General features: G+C 43.8%; 2 protein-coding genes across 4 annotated transcripts; both read left to right on the top strand.

Annotated features, from left to right (window-relative positions):
- The first annotated feature begins 22 nt into the window (after positions 1-22).
- On the top strand, positions 23-5,445 carry rwdd1 (RWD domain containing 1). Its single transcript, XM_085176750.1, has 7 exons — positions 23-232; positions 1,043-1,108; positions 1,744-1,874; positions 2,921-3,064; positions 3,145-3,277; positions 3,362-3,424; positions 5,015-5,445. Exons 1-7 carry the CDS (start codon positions 160-162, stop codon positions 5,125-5,127), a joined length of 723 nt encoding a protein of 240 aa, XP_085032876.1. The 5' UTR covers positions 23-159; the 3' UTR covers positions 5,128-5,445.
- A 3,625-nt stretch (positions 5,446-9,070) lies between these two features.
- kpna5 (karyopherin alpha 5 (importin alpha 6)) lies at positions 9,071-22,159 on the top strand. 3 transcript variants are annotated; one of them, XM_085176715.1, is made up of 14 exons: positions 9,071-9,185; positions 14,056-14,189; positions 14,629-14,730; positions 14,811-14,910; positions 15,303-15,397; positions 16,030-16,161; positions 16,386-16,474; positions 16,543-16,642; positions 16,771-16,934; positions 18,632-18,710; positions 18,797-18,922; positions 19,010-19,137; positions 19,536-19,714; positions 20,542-22,159. In XM_085176715.1, exons 2-14 carry the CDS (start codon positions 14,061-14,063, stop codon positions 20,727-20,729), a joined length of 1,611 nt encoding a protein of 536 aa, XP_085032841.1. In that variant the 5' UTR covers positions 9,071-9,185; positions 14,056-14,060; the 3' UTR covers positions 20,730-22,159. The 3 variants fall into 3 exon arrangements, with proteins under 3 accessions (XP_085032841.1, XP_085032839.1, XP_085032840.1); XM_085176713.1 differs by having other exon boundaries at positions 9,098-9,232; XM_085176714.1 differs by having other exon boundaries at positions 9,124-9,411.
- The last annotated feature ends 633 nt before the right edge of the window (positions 22,160-22,792 follow it).

Below are 22,792 nucleotides of genomic sequence, written 5' to 3'. Positions count from 1 at the left end.
GTTCAACGCTGGTTTGCAAACCCCGCTAAACCCGAAAAGAAGAAGAAGAAAAGGCGGCTCGTCGAGATCGTCGATCGACTGTTTCAGCTGAGTACGCAGCACAGCGAACGCATTGGTGATGATTTTACGAACTTCCAGATAACCTGCAGCTTCACAAACATGACGGACTACGCCGAAGAGCAGCGGAATGAACTCGAAGCCATAGAGTCCATCTACCCAGACTCCTTTACAGGTCTGAATGGCACGTAACGTTAAGTAGGATTGTAGCACGAAAGTAGTAGCTAGCTCATAGCTAGCAAGTACACGTTACTTGCTTGCTGGTCTTGATGCATGCTCAGTGATCCGGGTAAGGAAATCCCAGAAAGTTGATTCTGTTCATCTGGACGTTTTCAGCGGGAGAAACGTTTCATCCAGGGGACTCCTTCAGTCTCAGCTGACGGCAGGTTTCCAACCTTATAAACAGGACATTTGTACAATGACTGAAACCTTCACGTGAAAAAGGAAAGACCATCTCTGAATCGAGGAGGGGACCTAAGGGTACAGCTGTGTCCATCTTACAATGCTGTGATTGCAGCCACCCCCCATCTCTCTGTGAATGACTCTCATCAATGGTTGTTGATCAGTGGTCATGAGAATTTGCAGAACTGACCTCCCAGCCCATCGTTAATCAGCTGTGCAGGTTTCAGTCATTGTACAAATGTTGTGTTTATGAGGTTGGAAACCTGCAGTCAGCTGAGACTGAAGGAGTCACCTGGATGAAACGTTTCTCCTGCTGAAAACGTCCAAATGAGGAGCATCAACTTTTTGGGATTAGCTTGCTGGTGTTCTTGTATTTGTGAAAGGACTCATATTGATGTCAAAGGTTAAAATACTATTTCTATTAGCACTCGGTAGGTGTTGGGAAAAGCTTGCCTGAAGTCTTTATTGTTATTGGTATACAAATCTTTATTATTTCTGGTTGGTAAAATAGTGAAATATGCCTTAGTTACCCAGTTATGAAATCATGGTAATAGTGATGTTACTAATGAACGTGTACTTGCAGTGCTCTCAGAAGATCCAACCAGCTTCACCATCACGGTCACGTCTGATGCCGGGGAGAACGGGGAAAGTAAGTAAACTGATGAATGTGGTTGGAAAACGGTGTGTTGGTAGCACTGCAGCTGTTATTATGTCAGGTGTTTTAAACTGAACTGCTCATTGCTTTCCATTACAGAATGTGTGTGTGTATATATGCATGTGTACATTTATAGCATATATTTAAAAGCAACTTAGCATTTGAAGTGGATCACGATAATAGGACAGTATTGTAAAACCTCTGGTGTGAAATCCATGACCGTCGAGCCCATCTGTGACGACCCTCTGACAGCAGTGGAAGGAACTGGTCCCAGTGATACTGCTTTGCTTCTGAGGATGCTCCCCTGCATGGTCGCAGGATCAGTTATGTTATTGTCTTAGTAACACAGCAAAGGCCACTTTAACGCACCCCACTCAGGGCCTCCAGGAAGGCTGGGTAGGCTGCATGGTTGATTGATGAGCATGAATAACAAGACCCTTCACTTGACCAGAATGAAAGCAATCCTCTCGTCCACTAGTGAAAACCTCACTATGCAGGCACTAAGCTGGGTGGATACACGTATCCACCCTGTTTGACTTTACATGTAGCGAATAAATGAAAGTTTTATCTTTAGTTAAATAATAAAAAGAACTTTTTCACTTGTAAAGTTGTCTGTTGTCTTTTTGCAGCTGTGGAAACAACTTTAAAGTTTACGTATGTAGACAAGTACCCGGACGAGCCCCCGCTGTGGGAAATCTATTCCCAGGAGAACTTGGAGGAGAGCGACACAGAAGATATCCTCACACTATTACAACAGCAGGTCTGTCATTGGATTTATCTGAGCAGTCGTGGCTCTGGTGCTGGTTGAGGGCTAATTAGTGGCTTCTAGATCTTTCCAGATGCTTAGACATAAGCCCAGTGCCTCGGATGACAGCTTCACTGTTGTGTGTCTACATGTGTGATGTCGATGAAGCTCAAACCTCATTAAGAGGAATCTGTGAAGAAATATAAGAAACCCTGAATCTTCAAACATTCGTACAGCTGCTCCATGGGCACCACTACAGTAACAGTGTGATGAAATATGGGTGCATATTAATAACACAAGAACAGCGTATGTTCATTGAACTGTGCAGTGATGCATGTCAGACATGTAGCGAGATGGAGACAACTTTAAATGTTTACAAAGCGTTTAAAAGGATATATGTATTATTTTTATCAGACTGATGCTTTATGCTGGCCATGTCAGACGTTTGGACCTTCTCGTGTGATGGTTTTTTACATTGTAGATTCACACTGAAGGCATCAAAGCTATGATTGAACACATGTGGAATTATGTAGTAAACAAAAAGTGTGAAACACCATAAAACAGTTTCCCAACAGCCTTGAAGGAGTTCAGAGATGCTGAGCACTTGTTGGCCCTTTGCCTTCACTCTGCGCTCCATCTCATCCCAAACCATCTCCATTGGGTGTAGGTCAGGTGACTGTGGAGGCCAGGCCACGGTGCAGCACTCCATCACCATGTGATGTGTTCATGTTGTATCTACAATGTCCAAAGTACTAAAAATAAAGAAAAACATTGAATGAGAAGCTGTGTCCAAACAAAGATATCAGCAGCAGCAGCGGGAGGGTTCGGCACTTAATGACAAAAGTTACTTTACTTTCAATTTTGTATGTTTTATGTGAACTGAAGAAGCTTCACAGGTGAAACATCTCCAAGCTTTCCAAGCTCCTTAAACTACACAGCAATAATAATAATCTAAATGTAGGCGACATCAGACCTCTCTCCATCTCCTTATTGCAAAAAAAAAGTGTTGAACTGTTCTTGGACAGTTGGTGAAATGTGGCTTTGTATGTTTGTGTTCACAGGCAGAAGAAAACCTGGGCATGGTGATGATCTTCACCCTGGTTACAGCTGTTCAAGAGAAACTTAACACAATTGTTGATGTGATGAAAAATAGGCAAGAAGAGGAAAAGCGGAGGAAAGAGAAAGAGGCCCAGGAAGCAGAGAAGGTAGAATTTATGACCATTCACTCTGCTTGAGTGCACGTAATCAACCAAGGTTTTATTATAACAGTAGTTTCTTTCAACAGGTGGCTTTCCAGGGAACAGTGGTAACCATTGAAAACTTCCTGGCATGGAAAGCCAAGTTTGAGCTGGAAATGGCTGAACTGAGGAGAAAAAGACAGAAAGAGGAGGAGCAGGCAGGAAAACCCAAACTGACAGGTACACAATGTTACTCAAAGACAGCAAATACTGTAAAGATGATGACATACGTGTCCAGACTGAAGACTGTGCGTCTGTCACCAGGTAAACAGCTGTTTGAGAGAGACCACAACCTGGACACGTCTGACATTCAGTTCCTCGAAGATGGTAAGGACTGTTTCTGAGTGTTATGAGGAGTAAAGTCATTTATAGGACAGTGGAATCTAAACAACACCTGTGTGGACGTCTGTGTTTGCAGGTAATCAGTAGTCACATGATCAGTCGCGGCCATCTTTGTGATGGGCTGATGGATCCTTGTTGTTTCTTTCGGGATGGTGGTTTCGACACTCGGTAGTCGCTGACCTCCTTCCTTCCTCTCAGTGTGCCGTGTCTGGGGTCAAACCCTCACTTTCTTGCCTCGTCTCAGTGGCTTCCACCTTTTCCTTCGGCCGTCCTATTATCCCAGCAGTGTTGATTGCTCAGATCTCGTTCTTCCCGTTCAGCCGATCCTCGGGGCTCGCCTTATTCTCTGCAGGTATTTGGTGGTTGCAGTTTTCCGAGGTTCCTCTTTACGGTTTCCATTTTCTCGTGGGATTAAAAGATACTTATCGCTGTACTCAGTATCTGCAGTTTCCCGACCAACATTTCTTTGTTACCATCCGAGTACGTTTCTCCAGTCCAAGTGACATTCTGATGTCATTGCTGTAGATCCCAGTGGTGTCAGTTGACTGGTTTATCCTTCGGGAGTGTGAGGTGTCTCGTCTGTCGTTACAGGGCGTTAGGTACGTGTAGCGACGGCCATATTGTCGGCAGGAAGTCGGACTAGTTTCTGGTGGATGCTGCCCTTTGTCACAGATTCTGTTATGGACGGTATCTGGGTGTAGCAGGTAGTGGAGGGTCTCTGTGTTGGTGGCTTTGCTTTTTGAATGTTGTGGTTCTGTTGGCTTCATCAGGTGGTGACCTCGGTTTGCTGCTGAGTGTGAAGCAGTTGGATTCAAAATCGGCACCTCCGTTTCCGAGACCTTCTCAGCTTGAGAGGGTGGAGTCAAACTCTGTCAGGGACGAGTTACTACCCCGGGTGGAGGAGTATGTCGGGGTCTCGTTTACAAGTGAGGGCAGAGGGGAACGTGATTGAGGAGAGCTTAAAAGCAAAGTTTATTTCCTGCGATCTTCCTTCCTTCCTCACCTGTGCTCATGAGCTCAGCCTCGTGACCAAGACAACACATTTGCAGATACAAGTGGCAGAAGTAAGCTTCCTTTGAAGGCTCTCCCTTAGCGATAGACTGAGGAGCTCAGCTGAGAGTAGAGCCGCTAGCCACAGCGAGGAGCCTCCCCCCAACCTCCTGGGTGAAGTATTCTGGGCGTGTCCTACTTGGTGGGTGCACTCATGCAGACCCAGGACTTGTCTTGAGAACAACTCATTGTCTGCCCAGATGAGCTGAAGAGCCGGGGTGATGGAAGTCTGGGCTTCAGACCCCGGTGACCCGAACCTGGATAAGTGGCAGAAAATGGATGGAATTGTGTTTGTGTAGCTAGGGAGAAACGGGATTGGATGTGCATGGATATGGATTGGCAGCAGGCAGACACGTGAAAGAGAGAAAAAATGTGACTTTCTAAGTGATATATCCTGATTAGCTGGGAGAAGATCTGATTTCTGGGTCTGTTGGCTCAGTCAACAGCTCCAGAGAACAGCATTTAGTAGGAATAATCTTTTTCCTATGAAGTTTCCTCTAACCCCGTGGCTTTCTTCTTATGCAGCTGGAAACAATGTTGAAGTGGACGAGTCTCTATTCCAGGACATTGAGGACTTGGATTTGGATGAAGATGACCCAGATTTTGACCCTATAGAGATGGGTAGTGATGAAGACTAAAGGCAGAGCAGGACGGTGGAATCAAAGGCTTCAAGCATGATCAGAGGAACATGCTGCTCGTCCTGGACGCCGTCTTCTGGCCATTAAGGACATGTCTGCTTTTTTTATTTTACAAAACTCCGAATGAAAGGAGAGGAAATTGTTTAAAAACACTCAACAGTTGGTGTTTATTTCAACTGTCTCGATTAAGTCTGATAAAAATGTGTGTTCCCTCTGGGGCTTCGTCTTTAAGCTCATCCCAGTATCAGCAGTTTTCTGTCCAGTTGAAGGCACTAACCTGTCAGGTGTGGCCAGAGAATAAAAGTCTTGCTTTGCTGAGGTTGAAGTAACTATACTCTATTACATGTGACCGCTTTTCCAGAGAAACTAGAATATTTTGCGATGTGCAGTAAAAACATTTGTGACAATAAATCAGGTGAGCAGTTATTTACGTGACCAAAGTAAGAATTTAGTAGTTGGGCTGACTAACTCCAAGTTTGAATTTGATGGCGGTAACACTGGGAAAGTTGGACATGTTTAGCAGTTTGGCTGCGTTCACTCTGCAGGTCTTGATGCTCAATTCAGATTTTTTGATCAAATCTGATTTTTTTGTCTGCTCGTTCACACTACAAATAAAATGTGACAGCAAACGCGCTCTAGTGTGAACGCTCAAAGCGCCGCATGCACAAAAGAAGACGTCACACACAACGCGCTCTGTTTAGACCCAGAGCAACAGTATTGTTTGACTGATGGTCTTAATATAAAGACTTCAGACTTCATGTTTCCCAATTTCTGCTTTAAGTTATTGTGTTATTTACATAATAATGTAAATAACCTAATAATGATCCTTATTGCTGTTTTAGAGGAGCGCTGCTTCAAAGGATAGTTGCAGATTTCTGTCAGAATCTGCAGATTATACAGTACAAATAAAATGTTCACGTTTCTCCAACGTTGTTCCCAACAGTTTCACTGGATGGACAGGAAGCGTTCGCGATGTCTTCTCTGGCGCTGATAATTGGCGTCTGTCTTGTGTCGGTGACGTAAAAGACGGATTTAATGCGACATGACCATCAAACAGCAGATTTCTAAAACATCTGATATGTATCGGAGTCAGCACCACATATGAAAGTGACCCAGATCGGATTTGAAAATATCGGATTTGTGCCGTTCACACTGTCACACCATGATTGGATAGATGGTCGCAGAGGGTCAAAAAAATCGGATTTGATGCGCTTTCGCCTGCAGCGTGAACGTAGCCTTTGTTACATCAGTTTTCCTTCAAATAATTAAATTTAGAAGTGAGTCTAAGATGTGTAGCAGTGGTTAGCATTGTTGCTTCAATGGATAAGGTCCTGGGACGGAGCCTTTCTGCATGCATATATATATATATACACACACACACACACTACCGATCAAAAGGTTTGGAACAGCCCAATTTTTCCAGTTATTTATTGCAATTCAAGTTTAAGTCCACTAAATATCTTGAAATAGAACAAACAAGTTAAAATAAAAGATGGTTACCCAAAAGTGAAAAATAATGTACATTTCAGAATTAAACAAAAAGGTATTTTTCAGGGACAACATGGGTTAACAATTTAAAGCTGCTCTGCTGCAATTGAGACTCAAGTTAGTGCTACTAACTCCTGCAGGTACAGCCCCTCTGTGTGTTGGGCACACTGTGGTACCAGACCCTCGTGAGCATCAGTTGAACATTATTGTACTGCAGACAGTAGTGTGTTGGTACAGAAATGGTGAGAACAAGGCGATTAACAATGGAAGAGAGACAGACCATAAACATAAATGTAGGTCTGTCCTACAGAGAAACTGCAAAGAAAGTCAAGGTGTCAGTGAGTCCAGTTTCCTTCATCATCCAAAGGCTCAGAAACAACTGTGACAGGAAGAGGTCTGCAGACCCAAAGACACGACTGAATCTCTTACAGTGTGATGGCGGCTCACAGGACAACAGCTTCAAGCAGCTTAATCGTGGTCGTAGTAAGAAGAGAAGACTTCCTGCTGCAGGTTTGACAGGACGAGCTGCAGCAACATCACAGTAAGACAAAGAGGCTTGTCTGGGCCATAAACTCCACCACTGGACTACTGCAGACTGGAAGAAGGTCTTATGGACTGATGGATCAGAATTTGGACTCTTTGGTTGTTAAGTTATCAAACACAGAGGTGATCAGTGAGCAGCAACATGGTTTCCCTCCATATGTGATGTTTCCTTTGACAGTGTTGATGAAGACTGAAGGTGCTGCACTGTGTGCTGTATGACAAGGTTCCTATATAGTACGTTTCTGGTGTACTTGACCCCAAGTATTTTATTCTAGGTCTCATTCACAGCATTTACTTACACATTCACACTACAATGAATGCATTGGGAGCACGGGGTTTAGTCTCTTGCCTATGGATACTTTGGCATACAGTTTGTATGGAGATGAGTGTTTTTTGGTGACAGAAGGATGGCAACAAGGAAAGTCTACAAGTGGACATATTACACAGAGGATGTTGAAGCTGACGCTACCAGGTGGAAGGAAAAGAGGAAGAGTTTTTGAATGTAAGGGGACAAACAGAGGACATATGTGACGGAAGATGATGCTAATGATGGAGGCAGGTGATCCAGTATGGCAACCCCTTAAAGGAGCAGCTGAAAGATGAAGACGACTGTTCTCAGTAACCAATTTCTTCATTTTTCTCATTGCTTCTCTCAGTACATGTTCATAATGTTTACCATTTGATGTAGCTGTCCCTCTCAGTTCAGTCAGATGGGTGTCTGCAGTGCTTTCCCAGGTCTTTGGGTGTGGATCTATTAAAGACTACAGAGAAACCATGTTGGGATCATCAGCTGGTGACGAGGTGAGGTGATCGTCCTGGTTATACTAAAGTTAAAGACAAAAAGTCAAAATGATCGGTCACCCATGCTGTCACATAGACTCAGATCTGCACAGCTTCTGTTTGAAACACTGTAGTCAGCTGCAGAAAGAGGACATCAGATTTTCTCTGACAGCATTCAATACCACCTGATGTAAGGTCAAAGGTCGTCACTTGATGATGATATAAACACTTTAGCAAGGAATTCTTTCACACTGGGTCTTGTCAATAGTGTTATTTACCATAAAGTAATTCAGAGTCAGTCACATCTGAGTAATGACATTGTAATGTATATACATTTTTACTGTATAGCTTTCTATAGGACTGAAGGAGGTGCTGGTGAAGACTACGAGTCCTGCTTGATCCCTGCGCTGTGATGATGCATCCAGGAGATGCAGCTTGGTCCTGATGGTCTTCTCATTAGTGCTTTTCCAGGGTGAATGTTGATGATAATAATATCATCATATGTATTTAATCTCGGTAATATTCTGGGTATTTATATTTGAGCTATTTCTTCTATTTTGTAATGTTGTTACATAATGTATTATTTGATTTAGTTCAGTCCGTTGCTGTTCTTGTTGTCTTGGCGCAGCTGTAACCACATCATTTCCTTGGGGATTAATAAAGTATAACGATTCTAATGTGAAATTTTGATCCTGTTATCAAATGAAGAGAACAAATTACACTCGTATGAAACCTGCTGCTGCTGTGTTTCTAAATCTAATGAGCTGTAGAGTGCTCATGGATCTAAAACGGTTTAAATCTTCAGTTTTATATCATCCTCAGTCTTGTCTCAAGTACAACGTTTAATTTCCAGGTAATTCTTTAACAGTACTCTGATTCTTATAGTATCAAGTTAACAATCAGAATCAAAGCGAATGGGAAGAAGACCCCTGAACACAAATCAGCGTGATGAGAATGACTAATAATGGCAGAAAAGCATATTTGGGAAAAATGAGAAGAACTCTCTTGTCCCATCCGGCGATCTATGACCGCATCAGACACCAGGGGGCGAAAGAGACGTTTTGGCTTCATGTTTGTGGAGCGCTAGGTCGTCCATGGGGAAAAGGGGGCGGATTTGGCTCTTTCGGCTTTCCGTACTATACCGGTGGACGGAAACGGAGGTGTTGTTGACGCGCGGGGTTTGCTGGGAAAGTTTTAGTTTGACGCCATTTTGGATTAAGAAGCCGAGGGAGTAGTCGAAGTTGCAGGTATTTCACAGCCGTACGTGTTTTCAGCTACATCAGATCTTTACTGGGTAAGAATCGGGGAAGGTTATGTAATAAGGGTAGAGTTAGTAAAACCGCTGCATTAAATTTACAGCAGAGATGTTGACCACAAGTTAGCATTAGCTATCGAGTTATCCGGGAAGCTAATTTAGGGTCTAACCAGGAATAAGTTGGCCAAAATCCGTTTTGTTCTGTTTCACGGAGTGAGGTTAGTTCCTGCAAGCTAGTAAGACGACGTGTTACGAAATCGGATAACGTGGGTATTCAGTGGTCATGTTTTCTGCTAAATGTGTGCCTGTACTCTCAGGAGTGGAGGGATTTAAGCAGTTAGGCATGACCTCCTTCGTGACCGGGAAAGCGGGTCGTGTCCACTTCCTTGATAAAGAAATATCCTAGTTTAGGAGCGGTTATCGCTTTACAACGCTTCAGTTTAGAAGAAGGTGAACGTTAGCGCTCATCATCTGTGGAGGTCCTCGTAAGATCTCGGGTAGGAGAACTCACTTGGAGGTGGAGATTGCTGTGACCTTAAATACTCCACGGTTTTCCAGGTTGTGCTGCATGTCTTCTCCGACTTGCTGAATATTCCTGAAACGATTCAAACTTGGTGTCGATTTAGATGGAAACGAGGTTCCGAAGGTGAAGCTATTGTTCTAAACAGCTTTACTTTGGAGGTGTGGTTCGTTGTGTTGCAGTGATGTACCGTTTCTAGCACATTCTGTGGGAGACTTGGACTATTGTTCTTTAATTGCTGTTGAATTGCTTCTATTGTACTATTTTCTGTGGCTACAATAATAAAAAAAAATAGTGCGCTCTAATTTTGAAATTAAGTTAAATAATAAAGGGTTGAAAGTAGTACTGCAACGATTAATTGATGAATTGATTATAAAATTGACTCAACTTCGTTGAATGCATGGCTCTGAATTATGCTGATGAAATGTTAACTTAAGTTACACAGCTCGGACGGAAGCGATACCTGCAGCAAACGGGGGGTTTGAGTCTAAAGGGCGGCATTCATTCCGAGGCTTTCGTAACATTTTTTCAGATTGAAAGTGGCATTGGGTTAATATTTAAACATATTAAAATAAAAGCTTGTTTTCGGACAGTTGGTGTCGTAAGCCCCGCCCTCTGTTCAAAGATGGCCGTTCACAGTGGACACCGATGCTTCTTTCACTCCTCTTTCCAATCATCTGTGTTCTCTGTCCAAAATGTGAACATTGGCATCCTTGAAAGAGTGACCTTCGACCTTTAGATGATGATGTCCAGCCCACAGAGACAAAAGTCTAGATAGTGACCATAAAAGCCACCGACCGAGAGCAGTCACAGGTATCACAGCTGGTGTGTTTAACGTGTTCTTTGGTGTGCGGGGAGCTTACCACAGTCTTCATTTTGACTTTTGTGGTACTGCTACCTTTTGTGGCATAGTTTTATGGCATGTTTTGAAAAATACTGCATTTTGTTCGACATCCAAACGACAGCGAGTCTCATTCCTTCGCTCATCTGAGACTTCTGCTGTCGTGGTAATTGTCCCTGTCCGGTAGTATAGAAACACGCCTGCTCGGTGCATTCCAGCCGGTAGAAATGTTTCCAGTTGGCAGGTGTGAATAAATGATGCATTTGCAGCCTGTGGTAGGAAAACAACCTCACAGTGAATTACATGCAGGCAGCTTTTACGATGCAACCATTTAACATGGAAAAACTCAGGATACATCGAGTATAGGGCTGCCACGATTAGTCGACTAGTCACGATTACGACTGATTTAATAGTCGACGTGTCGTTTGAAGCTTTGTAAGATCACAAAAGACGCAGGAATAAGTAGTAGGATTTAAGAGTGTAATGACGGACTGAAACAGAAGATGGCAGCACTGCATGTACAAGGATGCCAGCTGCCGTTAAACCCTGAAGAAGAAGAAGAAGCTGTGTCCCAGAATTGACCCTGTGCACGAGAAAATGCTAACTTCCTGGTTTGAGACCGGATGTGGGGTTGTACATTTCCGGTAGCTTTACTTTGCGGTCAATCGCTACTGCGAAGATATACTCCAAAATTGATGTCCAAAACTCGAAAACGGAACGATCGCGTTAAGTTACAAAGAGCAGAAGGTGGGAACACTCACCACTGTTGTGTCATAAAAATCTAATGATCAATTTTGATGTTTAAAGAGTTTAGATCGATCAGTTGTTTACATCACTAAACACAAGCAGAACTGCAGCAGAAGACACATCGTCCACATTCAGAAGCACATCTCTGTATAGTGACTGGTCTCATGATTTAAACAGGCAAATGTTCAGCATTCAAACTACAGGTGAACAATAGTCAAACCAGATGTTTCCCGTTATGTCGATATCAGCTAGTCAAGTACACACCTACACAGCATGTTAACAAACCGTGAAAAAAGCCACACAAAAAATTAATGATTGCTGGTAACGGTTTCTATACATTAGTATTTACGAAGGGTATGTTGTGACTTACCTTCAAAATTACAGCGGTCCCTCGCTATAACGCGGTTCACCTTTCACCTCGCTGTTTCGCAGATTTTTTAGTGCAAGTTTGCATGCTTTTTTACGTCCTGCGTCCTGATCGCTGCAGACGATCTCCTCCGTCTCTCCTGTACAATACAGAATCGCTGCATCTATCGCTAGCAGTGTGACTCTGAAGTGCAGTGCTGTATGTCCACGATGTCCACGAAACGTTTTGCACCGTCAAAAAATAAAATTGGCTACTTGATTTCACCTATCGCTGGTTATTTTTAGAACATAACACCCGCGATAAACGAGGGACAGCTGAGAAATATAACATTTGAATCCATTTTCTCTTTTCCCCTGAGGCGTGGGGGAAAAATATTGACAAGTCGATGAACATCATTTACAGATATATTGGGTAAATGCCCGAGACATCTATAGAAATGTAAATCGCCGCTTTATTTATTTATTTGCTTAACTTGTTTTGGACCGTAAACAGGGCGCGAATAGGACACCGGAAACAAAGCTCCCCACAGGAGTTTCCGCACCAGAAGTAGCATATGCTAACGTGCACATAGTCAATTCATGGCGCAGCCCAGCTCAGTTTCCAACAATGGCGGCAGCTAGTTAGTTTTAATATTACTCTTATTATTCTTTCTGGGTCACAAAATAAACGTTTAACATATTTTCAGGCGAGAATGTAGCTGTGTAAACCTCAAATATCTGCTCAGTTTATCAAGACACCACATATTTTCAAAAGCGCTCCGACGTTTTCGGAGACGTCTGTTAGCCACTAGCTCGATAGCTAGCCGGGGGCTAGGCTAACTAGAGCCGCTGAGAACACCGGACTCCCGGCTAATCGTTTACAAACCCACCGCCGTCTTTCGCTACTCAGGTTAAACATGATATATAAGTCACTTAGATAACTTAAACATGTTATTGTTTGGCTTTTTTTTTAATACTTTATTTGTTCCTGAGTAAATCGGTTTGGCTGAGATTAAAGTTATAGTTTTTACACAGCTGAATAAACGTCAAGCAGACAGCTGATTATCAGAAGTGTGAGATGCTTGAGAATTTACTCCGGTGTCCTGTTATATTTTAGATAGCAAGGAGTTTATTAAACTTCACTGAAACAATCTGCAAATTTCATTAAAATTTAATAAACTATCACCTTGTCTTTATTTTTAAAGCTTAAAGCTGTAAGGTGAGCAGATGCATGCTGATGCAATAAGCTGTACATTTTACGTCCAATGGATGATGATCTGATTAGTCGACTATCAAAATAATCTAATAATAAAATTTGTGGCAGCCATAATCGAGTATATTCGATATATCGCCCGCCCCTACCCGAGGGTTGTTAGGTTGGACGCTGAATTATTGATATTATTAATAATAATAATTACCATCTACACCATCACGTCTTGTTTTCAGCAGCACAAAAGTGTTGCATCAAAGCACAGGGCAAACCTGAGAATGCTAATATGTTTGCTTTCCTTCATTGCAGACACGCTTGGTCTTTTAAAGGTTTACAGACACAAACTCACTCACTTGTCCCATCAGTCGTCCCTTCAAGGCGGTGAATTGCCCGTTTAACAAACTAGTGAAGCATAATCTGTCAGTGCCATCAACTCCTGCTGTGCTTTACCAGCTCCTTTTTTTTCAAGCACCTTTGAATGTATTGAGAGAGAGAATAACAATCATTGACTCTGTATATAGAAATAATAATCATAGCATTACTATAAGGACTCACAAATGTCAGCAGATTTGTGAAGGCCGATTGCTGAAATGATTGAATGGACATAAGAGAATGTAGTGCACTGGGAAAGTATTCCAGGTGTGTTGTTAGCAGCCTGGACAACCACAGATGGTCCCACAGCCACTCTGTGCTTAGCTGGTTCCTGGTTTGACATTCAAGTTCAGTCTTTGTTTGATCAGACCAGAGAATTTTCTCAAGTCCTTCAGGTGCTTTTTTGGCAAACTCCAGGTGACTTTCACGTCTTACTGAAAGTAAGAGTCACTTCTGTCGGGTGACTTTACCATGCAGGCCTAATTCTTGTAGTGCTGCAGAAACCTCCTTTGCAAGGTTCTGCTGGAGCTCTGTCAGCGTGACCATCAGGTCTCTGTCCCCTGCCTGACTAAGGCCCTTGTACCGTGACTGCTCAGATTGGCAGGGCGGCCACCTCTAGGAAGAGTCCAGGTGGTTCCAAACGTCTTCCATGGAGGCCAGTGTGCTAACTGGGAGCTTCAAGCTGCAACAAGTTTTCTTACGTACCGTTCCCCATTCTATTTCTCCCGCGTACACTCTGCTGGTTGATGTCATTTCGTATGTTGTAAACTAAAATGTACTGAGGCTTCAGCGTGGTGGTGACTGCATCAATCTGCTTAAATCCTCAGACACAATGGCGAGTCCAGGGAAAGACAACTACAGGATGAAGAGCTATAAGAACAAAGCGCTGAATCCTCAGGAAATGCGTCGAAGGAGAGAAGAGGAAGGAATTCAGCTACGCAAACAAAAAAGAGAGGAGCAGGTGATCTTTGCTAACGTTTAGTGTATAAAATAGAATTAAGCTTAACAGAGTTCAGCACGTGTGTGGGACTGTTGTGGTCCTGTTAGGACCTGCTGTGTTTTTCCTATCAGGGTGTGAGTTCTGCTCTCCTCTGCCTTTGCTACCAGCTAACTGCACTCAGCAACTGGGGCTCAAGCTCCCATTAAAGAGTTGTGTCCATGTGGCTTCTTACTCACTCTGTCTGTGTGTTTGCTGAACATTGATTTTGCTGAGCTTTTGTTTTTTGACTGGTTTGTGTTTCTCTCTTTGCTCCTGATTCTTCTCGTCTCCATTGTCAGTCTGGACTTCTTTACAATATTCAGGCTGCTCTGCTCTGATCACCACTGTCTCCTGCAGCCGTGCATTTGTGCGTCTGTGCATTTATTTAATGTGTCGTTTGACTTTGTCTGTATGACTGCAGCTGTTCAAGAGAAGAAATGTCTGCATACCTTCAGCTGATGACTCCATGCAGGAATGTCCGATCCAGGATCCGGACATCAGCTCCACAGTACCCATCACAGGTGTAAGTAACCGCCTCTCCCTGTAGGTTTGCTGTGCTGTTGTCTGAACTAAACATGAACTCTGTCTGATGCGTTTGTGCAGGATGGAGTCATAACAGCAGATATGATTCAGATGATCTTTTCTGAAGACCCCGACCATCAACTAATTGCTACACAGAAATTCAGAAAGTTGCTTTCCAAAGGTGTGTCTCTGTGACGTTTAATGAAGATTCATGTTTCTGTAGCCGGTTACTAAAAGAGAAATAACAGAGAAGCTGCAAAGTTATTTTATTCTGCTCTCACCTGGCTCTGTGTGCAGCGTCTGTAACGCCTCGTTTCTACAGGCGCAGCGCTGCCTCAGTATCCAAATACTAAAGTAATCATTATCAGTGTTGCACCACACCTGTACTGCTTACACAACAGAGATTAAACCAAGAGAGAAACACAATGACCTGAAAAAGAAATCTCGTTCTTTGACGTGTTTTTCTGCAGAACACAAATTTAATAGGTTTTCTGAGCCTGTTGTTCTGTCTGTGAAATGCCTTTAAGCCTTTAGCAGGTTTGTGCTCAGTGTTCACTTGTGTCTTTTGCACAGAGCCCAGCCCCCCCATAGATGAAGTCATTTCTACTCCTGGTGTTGTGACTCGGTTTGTGGATTTTCTGCAGCGGAGTGAAAACTGCACACTGCAGGTCAGAGACCTGTGCACATCAACCTGAGAGCATCAGGACATCTGAATGTCTCGCTGTCAGATAACAGACGTGTTCCTGTGTCACGTGTTCACCACGACGTCTCCAAACCTCAGCAGACTTCTGCAGTCAGATTATTGCTTGTATTTCATTTATTGTTTAACTTTGTCCTTTGATGAATTTGTTATTAATCTCAAAGCGAGACATGGTGTTTCACAGGGCAGCAATTTACATGTTGCTTTATTATGAATCATATTTATATGTATTTAATAATAATAACAGCTAGAACAGGGGTGGGCAATCTCAGTCCACGAGGGCCGGTGTCCCTGCAGGTTTTAGATGTGTCCTTGAATCAACACAGCAGATTTAAACGGCTAAATTAGCTCCTCAACATGTCCTGAAGTTCTCCAGAGGGCTGGTAACGAACTAATCATGTGATTCAGGTGTGTTGACCCAAGGTGAGCTCTAAACCCTGCAGGACACCGGCTCTCGTGGACTGAGATTGCCCACCCCTGAGCTAGAATGTTGAAATGACTGGTCGGAGTTACACAGCTAGTGTGAGCATTGAACTTGCAGTTGTATTGGGTAAAACTGTTGTTGTTGTCGTCTTATTGTACGCGGTGTGCTCGTAACAGTTCGAAGCAGCCTGGGCACTGACCAACATCGCCTCTGGGACCTTCCTGCACACCAAGGTTGTGATTGAAACAGGAGCTGTTCCCATTTTCATTGAACTGCTGAACTCGGAGTACGAGGATGTGCAGGAACAGGTGAGAGTCACACGATAACACCTGCTTAGTTACAGGTAATCTGCAGGTAACTAGCCTGAAATAGAAGAGCATCCAGGGAGTTGCCGTCTGTATCGTGGATGTTGAGTTTTTCTAACAGTTTCAGGACTTTTGAGAGGCACAAACCTGAATGTGTGTAAACTGCTGTCAGTGTTTTCGTGTCTGTTGGGCTGTAACGTAGTTGAAGCATGTCGGCTGTGTTTCAGGCAGTGTGGGCTCTGGGGAACATAGCGGGCGACAATGCTGAGTGCAGAGACTACGTCCTCAACTGTGGCATCCTCCCATCTTTACAGCAGTAAGTGTTTATTGTCTGTCTGCGTTTGTCTGTCAGAGCTGCGCTAACAGCTGCTCTGCTCTGTGCAGGCTGCTCGCTAAATCCAACCGTCTCACAACAACCCGCAACGCAGTGTGGGCTCTGTCCAACCTGTGCAGGGGGAAGAACCCACCACCAGACTTTGCAAAGGTCAGTCACTGTTATTGAGTCACTGAATACTGGAGCTCATTTGCCTTCCTCCTCCTTAAAGTCAGATTTCCTGTCCTGATCATCTGGCTCCAATATTAAATCGTCCCCTTGTCTGTGTTATTTGTCAGGTGTCTCCTTGTCTCAACGTTTTGTCCAGGCTGCTGTTCAGCAGTGATCCAGATGTGCTGGCCGATGCGTGCTGGGCTCTCTCCTACCTGTCTGACGGCCCCAATGAAAAGATCCAGACGGTCATCGACTCCGGGGTCTGCCGCAGGCTCGTCGAGCTGCTCATGTACGACACTGACATACTCTTTGGTTCTTGTTGTTTTTAAATGAAAATTGCTCCTTAAATGTAAGAGCTGATTGTGCTGTGACAAGCTTTGAGTGTCCCACGTAGCTGTGAAGCAGTTTCAGCCCTCTGTTCTTTGCAGAATTGAACGGCTGTTGAGCCAAAACATAACGTTGGAGTGGATTTAAATGTCATGAGTGTAGCGGAGTTACGAACTGGCTGGACATGGTCCTTCACAATTTTCTGGGAGACAGCTGAAATCATTCTTCCGTCAGTCATGGAGAACACTGGCCATCTGCCCAGTTGGGTTAATTGAAGGGACGCTCCACACCAGCCCATTCGTTCATTTTCATTACTGATACTGTATTACCCAATCAACACACTGAAGTGCCACAAAGTAAATAAACGGCAGACGAAAATGACGCAGACTGAATGATCAGCACGCGAGCATGAGCGTTTTCAGTGTGGATGAAAACAACAGTGTGGACGTGGAGACCAAAACGCTGTTTTCAAGTTTATCCAGGTCGGTGTAGCCTGAGAGGAATATTCCTTTATATAGTAAAGGGGGCATGTTGAACGGTATCGGCTTAGACTGAGATCAGGTCAGATCGAGGGTGGTGACACTTAACCCTTTAAAGCCGGTCAGAGCAGCACGCTCCGTTTTGTGTAACTATTTTTAAATCCCAGTAGCTCTGCAACCACGTGAGCTAGCGCAATAATTTTTTTGCATATGAAACCGGAGGAGTTGTACTTACATCTTATGCCATCAGCTTGTCCTCGGTCACAGTTTCCTTCCACATATAGCTTTGCAAAAACTGCATAAAAAGCACTGCTTTTTTGCAAATCTGCATTATAATATTTATTTTCGTTTTTCCTGCAGTGTATAAAAATTTGTGTATTTCAAAAATAAAACTATGAAGACGCTCAAAATAAATTTCCTGTGGTGGGAAACTATTTTGTGCAACTTTTTTGTATTTACAGTTTTGAGGGATAAGCCTCTTAAATTTCTCTAACTATAAATATATGTTAAAAAACAAAAACGATTTTCAATTTTTTTGTAGTTTATTGCACTTTTTTGCAATTTATGTAATTACTATGCACTTAATGCAGACATATTATTAAAATCTGGGCTGTAATGGTTGTATTGATGTATAGCAGCTTGAAATGCTCCCAAAAATGGCTCCACAGCATGTAAGAATATAATATAAGCTCTGGCGGACTTGGTTCTATGGTAGGTCTTAAAGGGTTAAAGGCAGCCAAAAGAAGAAAACTGAAACATTAATAAACAAAGTGCTCTGGTGAATAAAAACTGATGTTGGATTTAAAAAGAAGGGCTCAGCATGTGAGGCTTTCAGGGTTGAACAGAAATGTTGGATTAACAGTCGACGGTATTAGTTTGCCCTGCAATGAGCCTATTCATGCACAGTATCTAAGCTCCAGCTTTCATTGGTGGTATGAGACTTCCAGAGTCATAGATTCTTTTCTGATGTTTTGTTGTCTGAGAGCGTCGGTTCTGTTCATCTGTTTCCTTTGGGAGACGCAGCGTCCAGTAGAACACGATCAGCTTTCTCTGATTTCGTTCCCTGGACCATTTGAAGCATCAAACTTTTATTTTATGGCGTAACATTGTTGCACAGAGAATCTGTCGTTTCTGACCCGTCCACGCTCTGCACGTCTCACCGTGTGCCTCCTGTTTCCAGGCACAGTGACTACAAGGTTGTTTCTCCCGCCTTGCGTGCAGTGGGAAACATCGTAACAGGAGATGACATCCAGACTCAGGTACAGCCTCTGCTTCTTTCATCGGTGCTGCTCGGCCTTTTCTCGCTGACTCATTAAGATCTTTGGCTCCTCTGCTTTCGTCTCAGGTAATCTTGAACTGTTCAGCGCTGCCGTGTTTGCTCCACCTTCTCAGCAGCCCTAAGGAGTCCATCAAGAAGGAGGCGTGCTGGACCGTGTCCAACATCACAGCAGGAAACAGAGCTCAGATTCAGGTATTCTGCTGCGTCGTCTGCGTTTGTCGTGGCGAGATGAAGAGCTGCCGTTCTTTGCTGCTGACCACATTTTTCTGTTTTTGTCAGAACGTCATTGACGCCAACATCTTTCCAGTACTGATCGAGATCCTTCAGAAGGCCGAGTTCCGCACAAGAAAGGAGGCTGCGTGGGCGATCACAAACGCCACCTCCGGGGGCACGCCCTCACAGATAAAGTGTGTTTACCAGACGTGCCTCGTCTTAAAAACACAGATGTGACGATTCCTCCTTACGTAGTTCTGGTTTCCCACAAATACAAAGCTTGAGTCACAGTTCAGTGCGAGTAGTTTCACCATGTGATGAGTCATTAAACTCCACCAATGTTAGCTGAGCGCTGCTTCAGATGCACCACTCTGAGCTTTCCTACAAACACCACACGGATGTTAATGTGACTCATTCAAACTGATCTGAAATATTTCACATGTTCATATATTTGGTTTCTGTCAGATTTCACTGTGCTGGGAATTCTCTGCACATTTGCACAACAGGAATTGGTGGAAATCCAAAACTCAGTCGTACTTTCTAAACAAAGTGAAATCCTGCTGAGGACTGACGTCTGTGCTCTCTGTGACAGGTATCTGGTGTCCCTGAATGCCATCAAACCTATGTGCGACCTGCTGACGGTGATGGACTCTAAGATTGTTCAGGTGTCCCTGAACGGTTTGGAGAACATCCTCAGACTGGGAGAACAGGAAGCCAAACAGAACGGAACCGGCATCAATCCGTACTGCGCTCTGATTGAGGAAGCTTACGGTAATGCTGGGAAACCACCAACACAACAGTCATGAGCTTTTTTCACTCTCAGAAAAGTGGAAACGTCCTTTTGTCTCGCGTTTGGTTCCACACCCACCGTGTGTTCACTGCAGCTCGGTGGTTGTTTCTTTCATGGCGCCTCTTTGTGTTTCCAAGAACGTCCAAGTTTTAAAAAAGTGTCAAATAAAAGTGAAAGCTTTGTTTAGGAAGTATGTGTGTGAGGGGAGAAGGCAACGCTTGGACGTTTTAAGTATCACAAGCTTTTTTAGCATGTTGGTGTTTTTGTCTCACACACACACAGCCTCCATCCTCCCTGACTACAGTCTCAGGTCATTTTTAACATCAAAGGTTGGAGGTCAGACCCTCTGTCCCGCCTCTGTCCACATCTCTGGAGTGAAATCATTTCTGATCACTTACAAGAAATTTAAATTAGCAGCATTTCTGCATCGATGATTAAAATGAATGAAGAAGATAAACGGACTGCTTCTTGTGTAGCGTGTTTCTAATCTGCTTGCGGACCCCCAAGGTTTTTTACTACACACACACACACACACACATACTCCTGGTGCCTATGGTACGACAACTTTTCTCCGTGCCCCTGGTACACTGCGTAGAAGCACTTTGCCACACGCACACACACTGCTGGATGCAGTGGAGAGGAACTCAGTATCTGGCCTGCCGTACTTTGGCACAGAGACAGGGATGGAAACACTTTGATTAGAAATGCTTGCTGTAACATGTTCACAGGAGTTTTCTGTCACTCAGTGTTGAAACTTCTGTCGTGTGTCAGAAATGTGAGATTTGTGCGTTTGCTTCCCTTCTTTCAGGATTGGACAAGATTGAGTTCTTGCAGAGCCACGAGAACCAGGAGATCTACCAGAAGGCCTTTGACCTGATCGAACACTACTTCGGTGTGGAGGAGGAGGACGCCAGTCTGGCTCCACAGGTGGATCAGAATCAAGGCCAGTTTGTCTTCCAGCAACAGGAAGGACCCATGGAGGGTTTCCAGCTTTAATCCCACTGCACTTCCTCAGTTCGGTCCTGTTGGACTTGGAGCGTCTCTGCAGCAGACCCGTCTCTTCTCTGCTGTGCAGCATCTTCACGTGTACTACGCCTGATTGTGAAAATAGAGATCAAACGTTCGGCTGCTCTGGAGACCTAAATAGAGAGCTGAGCTTTACCTGTGTCCGTACCGTCGATAAAACGTCTCTGCCATCGAGAGCCGACTCAAGTTAAAAGGTTTTGAAACCTTGTTTTCAAATTTAGTGCAAAATCACAACGTTGAGCTTTCAGTGGTGTTTTTTTAATCATTCGAAGTGTTGATATTTATGTCTCCAAGCCATCATCCATATCCCTTTGTGAATGTGAAACTACCTCTTCAGTCTCCAGAAAGAAGAGAGGAAAGAACACCGAGCTTTGCTTCATTTTTCCATCGGTGTGGAAATCTGAAAGGAAATCCGGATCCGAGATGTTCAGATTCACCCGTAGAACAACACTACTGTATGTCCCAGCGCTGCCGTCTGCAGCAGCACCACATCCACCTTTGCTTTCTAAAGGACTTGAAGAACAGAGGGCTGCTGAGCACGTTAGAAACAGAAGAGTCGGAGCTTCTTTCCTCACTGACAGCAGCTTCCTGGATCTGTGACAGTGTTCGCTTTTCATTGCTGCTAATTTCAAATGTTCTTTCAGTTGATCCGCAAGTTATCAGGACGTGGCAGTAATGTCTGTGACACGATGCTGTGTGCAAAACTCTTCCCGTGAGGTTGTTCAGTTTTCCGGTTTTCTGTCTAAATTATTTCTGCCTGCTGTGATGGGATTTCCTGAGCGACCTGGAGGGTTTGTATATTATATATACATGTAAGAAAGTGCAAAGACGATATTTAAGTGGCTGTGGGAATAGGTTATATGCAATATTTTTTCTGCTTGATATGCAGTTTTGACAGTTTCATTTTGAACTTTGAATATTTCCACTTTATTTTTTCATGTTTTGTTGTGGTCGAGGTCTTAAGGAGGAAGCGGCGGCTTCTCTCCTTCTTCGAGCTCCGCCCCCGAACACTTTTGATACGTGTCGATTTGAGTGCAGTGACATCAACTGGACGCAGAATCAGTCTATATTTATGTGAAGTAAAACTATTTGTAATGCAGAATTTACATCAAGCACATTCAATCATATAGTTTTCTAATATTTCTGCTTTCTCTGTTTTTCTTTTTGTAGTTTTTGGGTTTGTTTCCTGTTTGGAAGTTAATTTGCTGTGTTCTCGTCGCTCGTGTTCATGTATTTAATTGTCAACAGCCGATGTACAACAGTGTGATGCTATAATATGCAGCCTGTGTGGTTCCTGACACACACCTGATGGTGGAGGCTGTTGTAGTCACTGATCATGTGTGAGGCTGCAGCTATATGATGTAAAAAAAATAATAATTAAATGTATCCATTGGATAAAAACGATGTGAGCTGTGAGTTTTCTGGAGGAAAGTTCTCCTGTTTGACAAACAGCAGGTGTTCCTGTGGAGATGGAGTCAGATTGTTTCAAAGCCTCGCTGTGACCTCTGACCTGTGACGGCTTGTTTGAAGCTGAAGCTCCGGCACGCATCAAAGAGTCGCACAGCTTCAGAAACACTGGGCCGAGGCGTGGGCTGAGCAGTCACGTGATCGAGGACGTCCGAAGCTTCGTCACTGCTTCAGCACCTTATTCAGTGTTTTATAAGGAGCTGAACCACTGGCAGGACGTGTGCTGTGTTTGGGTGGTTTAGGGTGGCTGTAGCTCAGGAGGTAGAGCAGGTCACCTACTGATCGGAAGGTTGGAGGTTCGATCCCAGGCTCCTCCAGTCTGCATGCCAGTCTGCATGCCAAGTATCCTTGGGCAAGATACTCACCCCAAGTTGCTCTCCGATGCATCCATCGGAGTGTGAATGTGCGTGAATGTAGTTAGAAAAAGCACTAAGTATAGATAAAGTGCTTGTGAGAATGGGTGTGACTGGGTGTAACTGCTGATAATAAATCATCAGCAGTTCTGCTCCCAGCTCTAAACACAAACACTGCAATTATAGAAGTTATAGTTTATATAAAAGCATCTG

This window comes from Neolamprologus multifasciatus, chromosome 11 (assembly GCF_963576455.1).
Source record: "Neolamprologus multifasciatus chromosome 11, fNeoMul1.2, whole genome shotgun sequence".
NCBI classification, from domain to species: Eukaryota; Metazoa; Chordata; class Actinopteri; order Cichliformes; family Cichlidae; genus Neolamprologus; species Neolamprologus multifasciatus.
The sequence above is the reverse complement of the archived record's forward strand: the minus strand, read 5'-3'. Positions and strand labels throughout refer to the sequence as shown.